Source organism: Pseudorca crassidens, chromosome 4, assembly GCF_039906515.1.
Source record: "Pseudorca crassidens isolate mPseCra1 chromosome 4, mPseCra1.hap1, whole genome shotgun sequence".
In the NCBI taxonomy this organism is placed as follows: Eukaryota; Metazoa; Chordata; class Mammalia; order Artiodactyla; family Delphinidae; genus Pseudorca; species Pseudorca crassidens.
The window spans coordinates 106,732,587-106,748,784 of record NC_090299.1 but is presented as its reverse complement, the minus strand read 5'-3'; the positions used below and the strand labels follow the sequence as shown (position 1 = coordinate 106,748,784).

Genomic DNA, 16,198 nt, shown 5'->3' with positions numbered 1-16,198 from the left:
GAAATGCACAAGTAGTACAATGGTTAGACAATCTGAACGTCTAGACTCATGGGCACAGAACCCCCCTCTGTACACTTTTGAATACAGAGACATGTCCAAGGTTTCTTTGAAGACCTCATGTATCCTATAATGTGTAAGGTAACACAATATACAGCAGGTCTTAGCTAAACAGTGTTAGTGAATAAATCAGTGAATATGTATCACTAAAGGAAAGTTTCATTTTCATTTCTAATCAGTCACAATTCTCAAATTAGACTTCACATGGCCCAAAGTACCTGTGGTATAAAAAGGTGCTTTGGAAGGCTGGGCAAAAAGGATGAGGCCCCAGACACAGGTTGTCTTCCTCTTACAACTATGTCCAAATCTTACACAATATTCAAACTTCCCATTTTCTTTTTTTCTTATTTATTTATACCTTCAAAATTTTAGAAGAAACTCTTAAAATATTAAATGTATAAGATTACTTTTTATCAAAAGAATGACTGCAGTAAATGATTTCCAACTTGTAAAAAATTTTAAGCCAATTTCTCCTGTTGTTTAGCAGTTACTGACTATGCCTACTGAAGTTCTTATTTCCTGTTTTACAATGTATTCCATATTTTTCTCCAGCCCATTTGTTTTCTTCTTATAACTTACAGTCTAGCAGTAGAACATATTAAATTAACCTGATTTTCCACCTCTCCCAACCCCAAAATTCATAGTCTAGTAGGTAAGCTTAAGGAAAATCTTAAGCTGAAAAAACTTAGTATCCTTCTAAGAGTGACCATGTGAAGTGAATTATAGAAAGAATTTCAACAGGAAATAGAATCAGGAGAGCAAACTTCCTTCTGGTTCTTCCTGAGTGATGATGGTATAGCCTTTCCCCATTATTGTGATTAAACTATTGCTGATTCACAAATCAGATATGTTTGTATTCAACCATAAGCTCAAAACCATTTCCACAGCAAGATATAAAGTTTTTTGGCATTATTCATCGTATCATTCTTTTTCTGTCCATCCCACCTCTCCTCTCTGCAACACGTACTGTTTACTATATCTGTGAGTTTCAATGTACGCTTCCCCCTCCCCGACCCCCATACAAACACTATCCACATTTCCTTCCTGGTTCACTTACTAAGATTAGTCAAAAGTTCCTAATCCTTTTGGGGAAACTATATGGAAGTTTTCTGAGCTAATGATGCTACTTGACTTAGTTGATACCAGGAAAGAGGTAGGCATGTAGCACAGGATCATCAACTCATTGTCTTAATCAACAAGTGTATTTTGTCACAAAAGACACATCGACAGCAAGGTTTGTGAGGAAGTATTAACACATTTCTTGAGTCACTAAAATTTCACAAGCCTATTAGCGTGTGAGGTAAATAACGTTTTGCTAGTTTTCATTTCTTCAATATGTATTAAGTATCTACTATGTGCCAGGCATTACAAAGTCTCTTTGCTGTGTGACTTAGTCATTTAACTACTTCTTTTTTAAAAGTGAGATCTCAAATATTTGTGCAAAGCAATGGGATATAAATACTAATTTGCTATTACTACTACTACTATTGCTAACTGCTATTACTGTCACATGCATGATTTTCTTGGATTTCCATGAAGAGAAACATAATACTGACTTGAATAACCTGACTATACAGAAATGGGTAAAAAATATTTTAAAATCAGTTATTCAAGCAAAAGAAGTTACTTTATGCAAAGTTATTACTTCAGAGAATGCTAGAAAATTAGTGTCAGAGGCTCTTGGGTTTAAAAATAACTTGACAGCTTTTTATGACTCTTACTTTGTCACCCTGGGTTTTTTTTTTTGTGGTAAGTTACTTTATCTCTTTTTCCTTTAAGTCATTGTCTTATAAATAGCAGTGTCATTCAGGAAACTAGCAAGTTTTCTAAGACTCAGAACAGAACTTATCTGTTAGCTATTTCAAAAGAAAATATCTAGAGACACTGGAGGAACATTAGCCTTTAAAATTAAAACATATATTAATTCTGCATTAATTAGAATGTTTTGAGCTGACATCTCCTAAATATGAAGGGGATAAGCCACTGCCTACAAATTAGTAATAAAACAACCGATACACTAGGGGCAGGACAGGAATAAAGATACAGATGTAGAGAATGGGCTTGAGGACACGGGAAGGGGGAAGGGTAAGCTGGGATGCAACGAGAGAGTGGCATGGACATATATACACTACCAAATGTAAAACAGATAGCTAGTGGGAAGCAGCCGCGTAGCACAGGGAGATCAGCTCGGTGCTTTGTGACCACCTAGAGGGTTAGGAGAGGGAGGGTGGGAGGGAGATGCAAGAGGGAGAGGATTTGGGGATATACGTATATGTATAACTGATTCACTTTGTTATAAAGCAGAAACTAACACACCATTGTAAAGCCATTATACTCCAATAAAGATGTTAAAACAACAACAAAAAAACCCAATGGGTACAGAAGATCCTAGAGATGATAAAATGGAGGGTCAGTTTGTTAAAGCGCTTTAATCAATAAATTGAAATACTAGCCAACAAAAGCTTTCCTATAAGTGCTGAAATCTAATATGTCTTCTGTATAACTCTGAGTGCCCAAGAATGATCCAGACCTCAAATACTCTGGCACTAATATAATTGAGGCTGTATCTTATCCAGGGGTGAGGCATGGTGTGGGGAGTGGAGGGAGAGGGGGGAAGGTGAAAGAGCTGATGGGGAAATATCTTCCTGGGTGCTGTTATACAGGAACAATGCAAAGTTGTGCAAGCCTGAGGATTTTTATTTTAATTATATTGATTGTTACTATTTGTTGAACATCAGATGCCTGACCATCCTTTTCTGATCCTCTTTTACTGCATAACAAGCCATCTCCAAACTTAGTGGCTTACGGCAAAGGTTTGTAATTTCTGATAACTCTGTGTGCTAATGAGGGGTTCTTCTGTTTTCATCTTGCCTGAGCTCACTTGAGTTGGTGTGGTCAGAGGGCAACTGGAATGGCTGAAAAGTCCAAACTGGCCTCTTTCACGTGGGAGGTGTTTCGTGCTGGCTACTGGCTGAGATTTTTGCTGGGACACCTTGGTCCTCCTGTTCGTCCTCCTCTTTTAAGTAGTATCGTTACATTTGTCATGAATAAATGAAGAAGGAGGAAGGAAGGGAGCAGGAGAGAGAGAAAGAGAGAGAGAGAAGGAAGAGGAGAGTAGGAAAGAGAGAAAAAGACAATGAAAGACAAGAGCCTTCCTCCCTCCTCCCTTCCCATCCCGTTTCCTTTCTTCTCCTCCTCCTGCTCTGTCCCTCTCCTCCCCTCCTTGCCCCTCCCCAGCCCCAGAAACCATGATGCACCTCCAGGATGCCCTTTCAGGATCCTCTGGAGGGTGCACCACAGCTTTCTTCCTTTGCTGGGAAAGATGGCAGCAGATCACGCAGAACAAACGTCCCCCCTGGGCATAGCTCACCGCCTGAGGGCGCTGTCTCACCCAAAGCTATGCCCACTCCCCAGGGGTAGCCCACATCTAATGGCTGGTCAATGGGCAGATTCAGAGGTCTGCCTCCTTGCCAAAATTCAGAATAACTCTGCAAAGCCAGGCCAGCTCCAGAGCTTCTCACAGGGCCACCCGAATCTTCTGTCACACAGCAGCTCTTCCTTTGCCCACTGCTGCTTGCTTACTTCCTGACAGATGTTAATTTTTAGAGCATTCCTCAAATTTCCTGCATGCAAATCTCCTCTCAGAGTTTGATTCTAGGCAATGCCACCTAAGACACTATTGCTGTCTCCCTCTCTCTCTCAAAATATCTAGTTCCTTTTCATTCAGCTTTCAAGAAAAGCTTTGTCAGAGAAAACTTTGAGTGTATTTGCTGCCAAAAGACCTTACCTTAGGTTGAAAGCTTCTCATCTTTGTAATCGCCGTATCATAAGGATCCTGCACGAGGTCCAGTATGAAACAAGATTACCAATAAATGTCAATACCGATATTTGATGGATTAATGTTTATAAGAAGGGAAATACATCATACATCTTTATATTGTTGCCACATAACTGACAGAAAATATATAGAGAATATGAATGCATTGTTTCCAGAAGCTTCCTGAAAAAGACTGGTGGAAAAAAAAAGATTTCTTAGAAGCACTAAAAATTAATCATTCACACATAGGTATAAAGAATGGTAATACATATGAGAAAAATTAAGGGTGCTCAAATGATTGAACCCTCAGTTTTCTCATTTAAAGAGGAGCTTGAATTAGGAGGCTTGAGAAAGGAACTAACATTTATCAAGAAACTACTTTGTTCCAGGTTAGTCTTTATTGCCTGAGAGATAGATATTATTGTACTGCTCTTACAGATGAGAAAACTGAGGGATGGAGAGGCTAAATAAATTGCCAAAGTCACGTAGCTAAAAATACTCAAAACTAGACTTGAAATGCAACTGCTTTGACTCGCACTTCACCACAAACTACAAAGAACTATCACTGGCCTCTCTTGCTGGAAGTGAATCAAATCAACTATTTTTCTCTTTGTTCAACCCAAGAGGTGGGTCCGAAGTAATCATCACACTTTTATGTGGTAGTGGAAACACATCCATTAAGAACACGGATTTTTCAGAGGGCAGGGGATGTTCTTGCAATTTCTCAATATTTAAGAAATTGGACTCTAGACTTGGTGGAAACAAAGTTTTACACCTAAACTCTATGTCTTGCTATGTCATTATTTCACTTTACGTATTTGAAGTATGAACAATCTTTGTCGGGGAATATAATATTAATTTTCCTGACTAAAAGCCACTGAGGACCATCAGCCAAAATCAGAATCATGTGCACTGATGGTTCTTAGTAGTCAGGGAGGCAAATCGAAATCCCCAGGCTCTTCCTCTGTTTGGTAAATTTCTCAATTTGTAACATCCAGGAAGGACTTTTGAAGTTATGAACAACCTGAGAATTACCCACAGCAACTCTTTTCCTCATGCAAGGATTAAAACTATGATAGAAAAACAAAGCCACTAGTCATATTTTATCATAGATCCTGTCATATCTTCAGGAACTGAAGGATTATGTAAATGTGTCACACCCGGAGGCAAACAAGAAAGTCTGGTAGAATGAAGGGCATCGATTGCACATTGAAAATTGTTTGAATTGGGGGAGAAGCATAGAGTAAATTTTAGCTGAGCGTTTGTTCAATTCCCAGTGATTTCATATATGAGAATGAATTTCAGAGGGATAACAGAGTGAATATAGTATTTAGGAATTTAGAGGAGGAAAATAGAAGGTATATCCTTAGAAGATGTTCATTAGATTAATTTCCCTCGGATATGTTAGTCTTTGAGTTTGCTACTCGCAGGATCAATAGTAACAGCAGGATTGGTGAGTAGTAGCTGTCAGTGAGGTTCTTGTATAGGTTATACTTTGGTAATATACTGTGATCTATTTTATTTGTAGAACAGCCAATTATGACACGAGCATGACAAATACGATTTCAAGAATATTACAATAAGGTCTTATTCTATGATCTATAAACAAACTAAACTTACTAATCTTGCTTCTGGGAAAAACAGACATTTTGAATTATGATAAAGAAGTAATCAGTAATGTTTATTTCTTCACATGTTTTGTCCATCCCAAAGGCATTTAATACGCTTTCATTTGTTATTATCAGGCACTTACTCAATGAGTATTTTGGGGCTCATACAATAAATCAGGGATTGTTTAAAACACTGAAATTTATAATTCAAACATTTATAGTAACTGGTTTGTTCTTTTAGGATTAGTGTATAACTTATGGGTTCAAAGGGAAAAAATGCTATTTGAGAGAGCAATAAAGTACCATAGAAGTTTAAAATTTTTTTTTTAATTTGAGGTATTTTATGATTTTTTATATTGTTGAAAAAATTGTCAGCAAACTCATCTCTTTGAATCTACTCTAGGTTTTTTCATATCTTTGTATCTCTGTTTCTCTCACACATACATTCTCTCTCTATTACGTAGATATATTAATATGTAATAATAGAACATTTATTAATCTAATTGATATTTGATATATATGGAAAGAGATGAAAAGATATAGAATAGCTTAGGTTAGATATAGATATGTTAATAATATATTAGCATATATTAATAAATACAAATACATGTTAATATAAGCATATATAACAATTAATCCACTCGGGGGATGCACGTATGTATACTAATTGGATTAGTCTCTTTCCTTTTGTTTTCTTGCTCTTCCTCAGAATGAGCTATTCCCATGAAATTGGTATTTTAATACCAGAGAGACAGTGGGAATTGTTTAGATCACTTATCTTTTAAAGCACATACTATGTGCTAGGACTGTCCTAGGAACTGAGGTGAACATCATAAACATAGCCCTGCCCTCATGGAGCTTACAGTGAAGGTGGAACAGACACTAAATAAATGACCACATGTACATAGTCTCTATAGGCTCTACAGTCATGTTGGTGACAAAATGCTGTGAAGGGAAAGAACAAAATTCTATGACAGGATATAAAAGGGACTTTAATCTAGTGGGGGGAAGGGTCAGAGAGGCCATGAGTGACATGTAAACTGGCCTTGAAGGAAGGACGGGAGTTAGTCAGGTGAAAGTGAGGGGTCAGTGTTATAGGCTGAAGGGACTGCACATACCAAAGCTCTTGTTGGATTGCTTGTAGGCAAGAAAGAGAAAAGAGGGTAAAGGAATTAAACTTTATTCAGCACCTACCATGAGCCAGGTGACTGATTTTAGGGCACTATCTGACAACCTGAGTTTCAGGAAAATTTATTAATTCATTAAAGTTAATCTGTATCAGGTATTGGGGATGCGGAGATGAACGAAATATGGCAGATGCTCTGGGAGAACTCTAAGTAGAGCAGGGTAAAAACCCTTATAAGCAAGTAAAAGTAATGCAATGTTGGCTATTCACATAAATTCAGATATTTAGAAGATACTATGGGAACATCAAAATGGAAACCACGAGTTCTGCTGGGAATGCCAAGGAAAACTTCATGAGGGAGGTGTTGATTGAACTGAGCTCTGAAGGATGAATAAGCTTCCTCCTATAGACAGAAAATGGGAAGGGCCTTCCCGGTAGAGGCCCTACCAAATGCAAAGGCCTGGACCTGGAAAGAACTTGCCCTGTAAGGGAACTGAATTCTTGACTGCAAAGATGCTAGGGGAAAATGCAGTTGAAGTAATAATCAGGAGTCATGAAACAGAACTTAATTTGTCATACTTTGTAACTTGTATTTCATGTCTAGGAAACAGGCAGCAGTAAAGGATTTAAGGTAAGGAAGGCTTATCTATTTGTGTTTTCTAAAGAACCCAGACATTGTTGGTGCTGTGAATGAGGAACTGGAAGGAGAGTGAGCTTGGAAATAGGTTGAACTAATGCAAGGACATTGGGAAATGAGGGTCCTCTCTGCTAGCCAAAGAGGAGAGTGGTTAATTTTTACAATAATGTAGAATTAAAGAGGAATGACGTTTTTGTAACAGTACAATAAAGAAGAAAGAACTTGGGCTTCCCTGGTGGTGCAGTGGTTGAGAGTCCGCCTGCCGGTGCAGGGGACACCGGTTCGTGCCCCGGTCCGGGAAGATCCCACCTGCCGCGGAGCGGCTGGGCCCGTGAGCCATGGCCGCTGAGCCTGCGCATCCGGAGCCTGTGCTCCGCAACGGAGAGGCCACAACAGTGAGAGGCCCGCGTACAAGAAAGAACTTCAGTAAATTTTTAAAATCTTTTATTGTTTTTCCCAGAGAACAAAGGAAGTACCATAAACCATTGAGACCACATTTAACAAGTGCAATTTTAACATAGTAAATGTGATCCATATGTAATTCTTTGTAACAAAATGGTCAAAACCTTTAAAAGATACAGTATAAGCATCTGCAAATCTTAGCAGGGCAGTGCATTTTTTTTTTTTTAACTGCATGATGAGTTTATATTCAAAGAGCTCAAATATGTTTTCAGAACTTTCAAAGTATAAATCATTGTTAAGTTTGCCTTTACTCTTTCTTTTTTTTAACATCTTTATTGGAGTATAATTGCTTTACAATGTGTCTTTACTTTTAAGAAACTAAAAGGATGTATTTTTATAAAAACTAGAAATAAGGAATTTACCTAGTTCCTAGCTTCTTCATCAATCCAAAACATATACTTAGAAATATAATACTATAGATATAATACTCCTAATAAACTGGATAATAAATACCATAAAAATCAAAAGTTTAATGAGTAAGTCATGACATTATGCCATACTAGGAAGACATCAAATATCTAAATGTATAGGAAAAGAATATATTAGTCCTTAGAACTCACACATTTAGGAATTCTAAATAAGGAAATATATTCCACATAGATAACTATATAATATATCCAGATTTCTAATGCAATGTAACTTAACTAGCTAACCAGGGTCAAGAGTAAGAAAATTCTCTAACATATTCCTCAAGAAACAATACTTAAGTAGTTCCTATTTCATGAAAGGGTGAGAATAACAGTTTATCTCCGTATACAGCATTCTAATGAAATATCATTCACACATTAAAGACACAGCTTTTTCCATAGCACTATAAGAACTATATTGTAGAAATACAATAGTCACCTTGAAAGATTAACAACCAATGATTCCTGATTCACAATTTAGTTAATTGCCAAAGATTTCAGTAGCATAGCAGATAAAATAACAGCAAATAAGGAGCAGGAAATACTACGCTAAACACGCCATAAACTGAGCAGAAAGCTGCAGGGACAAACATAGTTTCCCTCCTCTCATCTCTCTCTTATAGTGGGGAATTCATACAGAAACCTAACTCACTGGAGAAAATTAGCCCTTGCTTCTTGTCTTCACTGGGTCCAGAGATCCCCAGAAAACTCTTCTGCTGAAGAACTGGGCAATTTTTCCAATGCACAGTCCTTTCTCTTAATTTTTCTTGTTTCCACTGTTGGGAAAAGAATGACATCAGTATAACCAAATTTCCACACACCTGTCTACCCCAACTTGTTTTCAAAACACAGTTGAGGATCAATAAAAAGCAAAGGGTGGGCTCAAGATCTCTAGTAACAACAACAACAACAAATACATCTCAGCGGTGAGTTCTGTGTAACCTCCTAGGCAATTACACATGACATTTGTGATAAGGGTTTTCCCAGGACATTCTAGAACAACTTTCGCCCCTTCTCCCGAACATCCTTTTTTTTTTCTAAGCGTGGTCTGGAATGTGGTTGCCAAATTCCACGCGGAGAATAAGGACTTTGAGAAGTCCGCACTCCAAGAGACATTCAGAAATCAAAAAGATCAAGGTGACAGGTACCTGTCCAACATTTTCTGGATGACCTTCTTGATCAGAGGAGCTTCTGGGTCCAGACAGACTTCCTTTTTGTTCTTCAAGGTGGCTCTGCAGAGAGAAAAGGAGGATGCGCCCATGAGCTGCGGGGGCTGAAGTCAGGGCTGGGGAGACATCCCTCTTGCCAAGGTCACAGTGGACAGCGCCGCGCAGGAGGACTTACACCACTTCCACCTTGGAGCACTGCGGTCCTGGGGCGATCACCTTCAGATTACTGACCATTTTGGGATGAATCCCCGGTGTGGTGGTTAAGCACATGCAACGCAGCTCTCTCACTATGACCGCGACAGGACCCGCTGGGGTAGAAAGAGAGACACGGTTATGAGCAGGTTGCTGGGAGATCTCTTCTCCAGCCAGTCCGACCTGGACATTTCCCCACGCCCAGGGCGTCGCGGCCGCCTGGCAGGCGGGGCCACTCCGCCTGCCCGGTGCGTCCGGCTGGCTGTGAGCTCTCACCGCTGGCGAGGGGCCCTGGCGGCGTCAGCAGCAGCAGCGCGAGCAGCAAGCACAGTGAGCCCGAAGGGCCGGGGATGCGGGCGTCGTGGCTGGACAGGAGTCTCATAGTGGCGAAGAGACTCAGCGAGAGGGGTTCAGGAGGGAGAAGGGGTGGGATTTGAAGCTCTAGAGCACCGTGACTTCTTCGGGTCCTCCGCATCCCTTTTATCTGCACTCTCTCCCTCCCGGCAGGAAATTCAATCTTTGGGATGCCTGGGAAATCCCCCGGACTGAGGCGGGGCGGGGCAAAGGGGGCCGAGTGGAGCGGGGTTAGTCAGTGGGGTTTGGGGAGGGCGGCTGGGAGCCGCTGACTGCACCCATTCCGCGATGGACGAGTCAGCTCGCCCCGCGGTGGATGGAGTTCTGCGCTGCTCCCGCTGGAAGTGAGAAGCAGTCCTGCGGAGACTTCATCCTCGGGGCCAGCCTGGGCTAGCGAAAGCCAGCTTCTCCTGGGGCACAGAATCTTCTCAGAGATGCCCGTCGTCTCCATCTAAACAGGAAGACTGGGAACAAAGTAGCCCGGAGGTTTGACTTTAGAAAGATTTCTGAAATTCCTTTCTAATTATTATTACTATTATTATTCAGGAAATGTAAGCCATGATTAAAACTGTGCCAAACTGCAAGACCTTACACTCCTGCTTGCAGGCAGACCATTCTAGGTTCTTCAAATTAGTTTATAATTCTCTGGTCTTCAGCCAGCGTTAGAAGCCAAGATAATACGATGAAAGTACCTCTACTCCCACTTGAAGTCAGTGGGAGGACCAGGCTCCAAAATCAAGTCTACTTACTGGAAATCCTATACTTAGTTTTGCAAACATGAGTGTCAAGGTGGTTTAACAAAAATCTTCAAAAATCACCCAGCAAATTGCCCTGGGAAATGATGCCTTGTTTTGCACAGATCAATACACTATGGAAGTGGAAGATGTATGGTCTTGTTTGGGGGTGGAATGGGGAGGGGTGAGTGCAGACTAAAGCAATGCCACAGAGCCCAGCCTCTTAGCTATGGCTCCAGACCTTCCTAACTCCGCGTGTAATTGACCCAAGTTGGAGAAGCTGTGGGGTCTGATGAGTTTAAGTGGCTCATCTGGAAGTTTGGTTCTAGGGATCTGAATCAATTTGGCAGCAAGACAGCACCCACTCTGGCTTCGTTCAAACAACTTCATGGGAGGGAAGGGTGACTCACACACACACATAGGCTTCTGGAATCATCCAACTTCTTGCTCAGTGGTGTGGCCAAGCCTGTTTCCACAGTACTCTTCTAGTCAGAGTGAGCCCACAGCTGCGCCCTGAACCCGAGGTGTGAGGTGGCTTCCAGCTTCCTCTCTTTCTCTCCTCTGTGGAAGCAGTTAGCACTGTGAAGTTTTAACGGCTGGGTCTTTCACATGTCTAACTCCATGGCAGGTGTGGCAATGATGTTGGAATGGCATGTAGGCTTTTTTTTCATGGAAATCTAACTAGATCCTATTCTGGATTGTTCTCAAGACTGTTTTCCTCACATTTGGCCAGCCAAGGCAATCGGTAAACATGATGGCAATTAGAAACCAGTCATGGAACACAATTCTTTTCCTTGTCTCTCGTGACCGTGGAACCTTTTCTTAACTCCTTCACACATCTTCCTTGGCAGGACATCGCCTCCACTGATGAGCAAGAAGGAGGTGTCATAGACCTTTAGAACTTTTAGTCCAGAAGAAAACTTTAGAAATCCCCTAGTTGAAGAGGGCTGAGAGGTTTGGCCTCACTTTGTGGGAAGTTAAATGGGAAGTTCTCTATCCTGCACAGCTTCCTGATCCCATCAGCGTAATAATCCTTCATCCTTCTGAGAAGTGGTGATCTGGGAAAATAGCCTTCAGATTATTATTCTATATTGCCTTTTTAGATATTCGACTGTATCTAAAGACAAAAGCCTCACTGATGTGGATAAGATAAAATTTCAAAAATGTAACTAAAAGTCTTGGGCAATTATATTCAATTTAACCACAGGGAATAAGCCATAGTATAAGATTTTGTGGGGGAAAAAGTGTGTAATGACTCAAGTAGGTTATTGACTTTTTATAAGTGTGTATGTGTATTATGTGTGTGATTGTGTGTATGTGTGTTTAGGTTCCAAATAAGCTGTTTTAAATATAAAGGAACTTATGAATTAGTTTTGGCACCCAATGGTAAGATCATAGAAGGGTCATGAGATGTGACTTCCAGTTCTTCTGGACACTCTCCTTACAGATGTGCATGCTTCACCTGGTTTGTACCCGGAATCAACTTACCATAGGTTGTTTACAGAATATAAGGCAAAAATAAATATTTCTACATCTGGCAAGCAAGTAATAGGAAGTCCCCCCTAGAAATTAGCTGTTGGGCTGCCCAACCTAATCAGGAGGCAGCAGGTAACTTAATCTGAGTTCTGATTGAAATCATTTGGGTGCATTGCCCATGTCTGGTTCCTGTCTAGGCATCCCTGATGTAGACCTTGTGCAAAGACAGATAGGAATGTGGATGGTCCGAAGACTCCCTCCAGTTGACAATGACACCAACTAGGAGGCAGAGCTCTTCAAAAGTAATTGCTTCTTTATTGCAAGTCTAAAGGGAAGCCATTTGCCCTGCCTGCACTGTGTACAGGTAGTATAGAAAGGCACTGTGTTATTTTTGTCCCAGAGTATAACAAAACAATCCACAAAATGACATTCTGATAGCCTGAAAAGTTGACTGTCAAAAGCAACTCAATTTTAGTCATAATACCATAGAGTAATGTAAGAAGAATTAAAACATTCTTGATGGTTTGCAGCTCTGAAAACACTTTCATGTTCATGATGTTTTGAGCCTCATATTGATTCTTTGAGGCAGGTAAGAAACATTTTCCTCTCCTCACTTTTCAGCTTGGGAAAGAAAGGCCAGAGAAAGAGTTAAGAAGCAGAAAATCCAGAATTGGAAGTCAAGCACTGGAGAATCCACCCCAAGAAATTTTTAATGGTTTCCAGATTACAAACCGCTTTCTTCACAGTACTGGCAAATGCCCCATGGCTCTCCACATCTGGTTAACTTTACTTTACCACTTTATTGCCCAATAATCATATGTTAAGGTGTTGAAATCCACAGTCTATCTACTCCTGGACTTTGAGGTCACAATGATGTCAAACATCCAAGAGGCTTTCAGGTTAACCAGCCTAATACTGTCACCTGCTTTCTAAGTCCTTCTCTTTCTTCAAAACCAAAGTCTTGTCTTCTCTGAGAAGGTTTATTCTGACAAAGCCAACTGAAATGAATTCCTTCCACTTTTAGTCCTTGAACAATCAATGTACTTGTAAAAACTCTCTCCTGAGACAGAGTTGATTATTAATTACTCCACAACTTTTGTTTTGTCTATCCCAAGTTAACCATAAACTTTAAAATCAGCACTGGGGATTTCCCTGGTTGTGCTGTGGTTAAGAATCTGCCTGCCAATGCAGGGGCACGAGCTGGAGCCCTGGTCAGGGAAGATCCCACATGCTGCGGAGCAACTAAGCCCGTGCACCACAACTACTGAGCCTGCGCTCTGCAGCCCCGTGAGCCACAACTACTGAAGCCCACTCCCATAGAGCCCATGCTCCACAACAAGAGAAGCCACTGCAATGAGAAGCGTGCACACCGCTATGAAGAGTAGCCCCTACTCGCCACAACTAGAGGAAGCCCGTGCACAGCAATGAAGACCCAACTCAGCCAAAAATAAATTAATTAAATAAATAAATTTATAGATAAATAAAAAAATAAACAAAATCAGCACTGATGTCTTATATTTCTCACTTGACCTCCCATAAGTTCCAAGTTCAGTAGCAAGCAGTTCATGAACATTTGATGACAAATAATGTTAACTTTTAAATTTTGTAGTGTACTTTAAATTGCAAGTGGATCTTAAAGTTAAGGAGGAAAGAATAGGGTGGTTTGCTGTCATTAATCATTTGAACTTATCTATTTTGAATTGGCTTTCCCAATGTTGAAAATTTTTTCTTGACTATTCTTAGGGACTGTTCAGATGATATTTTCAGTCTTTGGAATCTGAACCATTCAAAACAATGTTCAGAAACCAGCAAGATATTTGATATTAAAAGAAAAACTATATACGACTAAGGTGTCAACCAAAATACATGTTTTATGTGACTTAGAGATTGTTGGAGATAAGTGATAAGGGAAAATTCTGATTAGGTTATACTGTGTTGAATGGTAACAGTGTGGGAATGTTATTCTAAATTGATCTCTTCCAACAAATCAGAGAGGCCTTTAGTGATGTGATTTAGTATATGACTTAGGCCTTTTCAAATATTTTTCTAAGTTTCTATTTTCTCTTATATCCACTACTCTTTATATTACCTTTAGGAAATGCTGTATATTGCAGTAAGAAAAGATGTGGACATATCATTATCAGGTTAAGCACATCAAAGATATCAGTATAAGAGTTTATCAATCAATAAGAGTTTAAGTGGAAAATAGAGTTACTTGCTTGCGTGCAAAAGAAAAGGAAAAGGCCAGTTACTTTTGGCTTAACTTTGCAATATCAATGCAGTCTGTCTCCTTCCATATTGGGTTTGGCAGCCTTACGAAGAAGGGGCATCATTTAGGGAAGAACTTTGCTTCAAAGTTGTCCCAGATTTACTGTGATATGTCAGGAATGTTTTCTCCCTTTTATTCATTATCTAATTTTCCTGCTACCCATTTCAGATTAAATCTGCTTGAGAAGAAGTAAATGAATGAACTTTGAGTCTAAACTGAGCTAGACTCCTACTAACCATAGGTAGGTTTTTCCTTGCCACCTCCTGGGTGTAAGGGGTAGCTAGTTATTTTTGTTCAGCTGCGCAAGCCTGGCCTGCAAAAAGTTTTCGTTAACAAGAGATGATAGATGGAAAAAAAAAAAAGGAATGAGCATTAATGTTTTAAATGTTGCCAAAAGCCTTGGGCTTCTCAGAAATGGGAAGTATTCATTACTCTCTTCAGAAATTTAGTCTGGGCTCAGCAAGAAAAGAAAATCTTTCAAGGGATTAGCTATCTTAAATAACTTTTTCTGAGAAGTCAGTTGTCTGATACTACAGAGGTCCTTTGTGGAAGTTAGACCTCTAATACTGTGCTTAATAATGGTCATTTACTGTACTGTTTTTGAATACCGTGATCTTCATAACTTTTTTTAGGAGAATATCCACTTCTACATGAACTTACGGTGTCTTTCATTCTCATTTAATATGTATCAGAACATAATTGATTGCTGTTTTAATAAGGATAATTGTGATGTATTTATATGTGTGTGATTTATGCATTTCCTAGAGAATCAAAACTCTCTTTGGCCCCCCTTGTCACTACTTGAACAAATAGCAAAGACTCAGCATTTGACAAGTTTCGAAGACAATGTTCATGAACTTAAAAATCAAACACACACACACATACCACCACCAACAACAATGCTACGGTCTGAATGTTTGTGTCTCCCCCAGAATTCATACACTGAAATCCTAACCCCCAATATGATGGTATTAGGAGGCCAGGCCTTTGGGAGGTGATTAGGACATGAGGGAAGATCTCTCATGAATGGGATTAAGGTCCTTATAAAAGACGCCCCACAGAGCCCCCTTACTTCTTTCGATCATGTGAGGATACAGCAAGAAGGCACCATCTATGAACCAGGAAACAAGGTCTCACCAGACACTGAATCTGCCAGCATCTTGATTCTGAACTTCCCAGTGTCCAGAACTGTAAGCAATAAATTTCTTTTATAAATTTAGGCCAAATAGACTAAAACAAACAACATCAACAAAACAAAGTTCAAAAGAGAAAAATAAGAATAGAACACATCTTATAGTGAAGTTTTGCCACAAATTTTTTCCATAAATCTAATTATGAATCCCTAATGAATAACCACTTTTATGTATTTTTGAAATATTATTTTCATAAAAACTAGGAGTTAGGAAATTGACCCCAGTGACATAAGAGGTGTTGCAATGCCAAACCAAAAGTCACAAAATCCTAGAAATTCTGGCTAATGATGGACTATGGTAGCTTACTAACCCTTTGGGATTTTAAAGCATGGCTTCCCATGGAGAGTAAATTGACCAGGCCGTTAAGAAAATGTTTTGCTTTGAATCATTTTGGTTTAAAAAAAATTCAATTTTAATAAATCAGACTGGAAATAACCTTCTTTGGAACAGAATGTTCCTTGCGAACAACTTTTATTTTTCCCTAATTTAAATTTGAGAACTAGACTGGTGAATGCTATGACCAAAGACTATGTCATAGAAAGAGAAAAATAATAGTGGCTAATGTATTAGAAATAGACCAAAGTTGGTTTTGCTCACAGTGTGATTATGCACAAGTAGTTTTTTTAAAATAATAAATGAAAGTTGTGAAGGTTTTATATGAAGTATATCCAATTAGCTTTCCATGATGGCTTGAA

At 39.6% G+C, this 16,198-nt stretch overlaps 1 protein-coding gene and 1 long non-coding RNA gene across 2 annotated transcripts; one reads left to right on the top strand and one right to left on the bottom strand.

The window, feature by feature from the left end:
- Nucleotides 1-7,674: 7,674 nt before the first annotated feature.
- LOC137223797 (C-X-C motif chemokine 6-like) lies at nucleotides 7,675-10,011 on the bottom strand. The gene is made up of 4 exons (XM_067736257.1): nucleotides 9,754-10,011; nucleotides 9,461-9,593; nucleotides 9,265-9,348; nucleotides 7,675-8,892 (listed from the first exon to the last, which is right to left on the bottom strand). Exons 1-4 carry the CDS (start codon nucleotides 9,950-9,952, stop codon nucleotides 8,874-8,876), a joined length of 435 nt encoding a protein of 144 aa, XP_067592358.1. The 5' UTR covers nucleotides 9,953-10,011; the 3' UTR covers nucleotides 7,675-8,873.
- LOC137223798 (uncharacterized) lies at nucleotides 9,714-13,542 on the top strand. The gene is made up of 2 exons (XR_010943070.1): nucleotides 9,714-10,317; nucleotides 12,663-13,542. It is a non-coding gene; the product is annotated as an uncharacterized lncRNA (long non-coding RNA).
- The last annotated feature ends 2,656 nt before the right edge of the window (nucleotides 13,543-16,198 follow it).

Coding starts and splice junctions, on each gene's coding strand:
- LOC137223797 (XM_067736257.1), bottom strand. CDS start 9,952: ATGCGGAGGACCCGAAGAAGTCACGGTGCTCTAGAGCTTCAAATCCCA. Junction 9,594..9,753: donor GCCAGGGCCCCTCGCCAGCG/GTGAGAGCTCAC, acceptor TTTCTACCCCAG/CGGGTCCTGTCGCGGTCATA. Junction 9,349..9,460: donor TGCTCCAAGGTGGAAGTGGT/GTAAGTCCTCCT, acceptor TTCTCTCTGCAG/AGCCACCTTGAAGAACAAAA.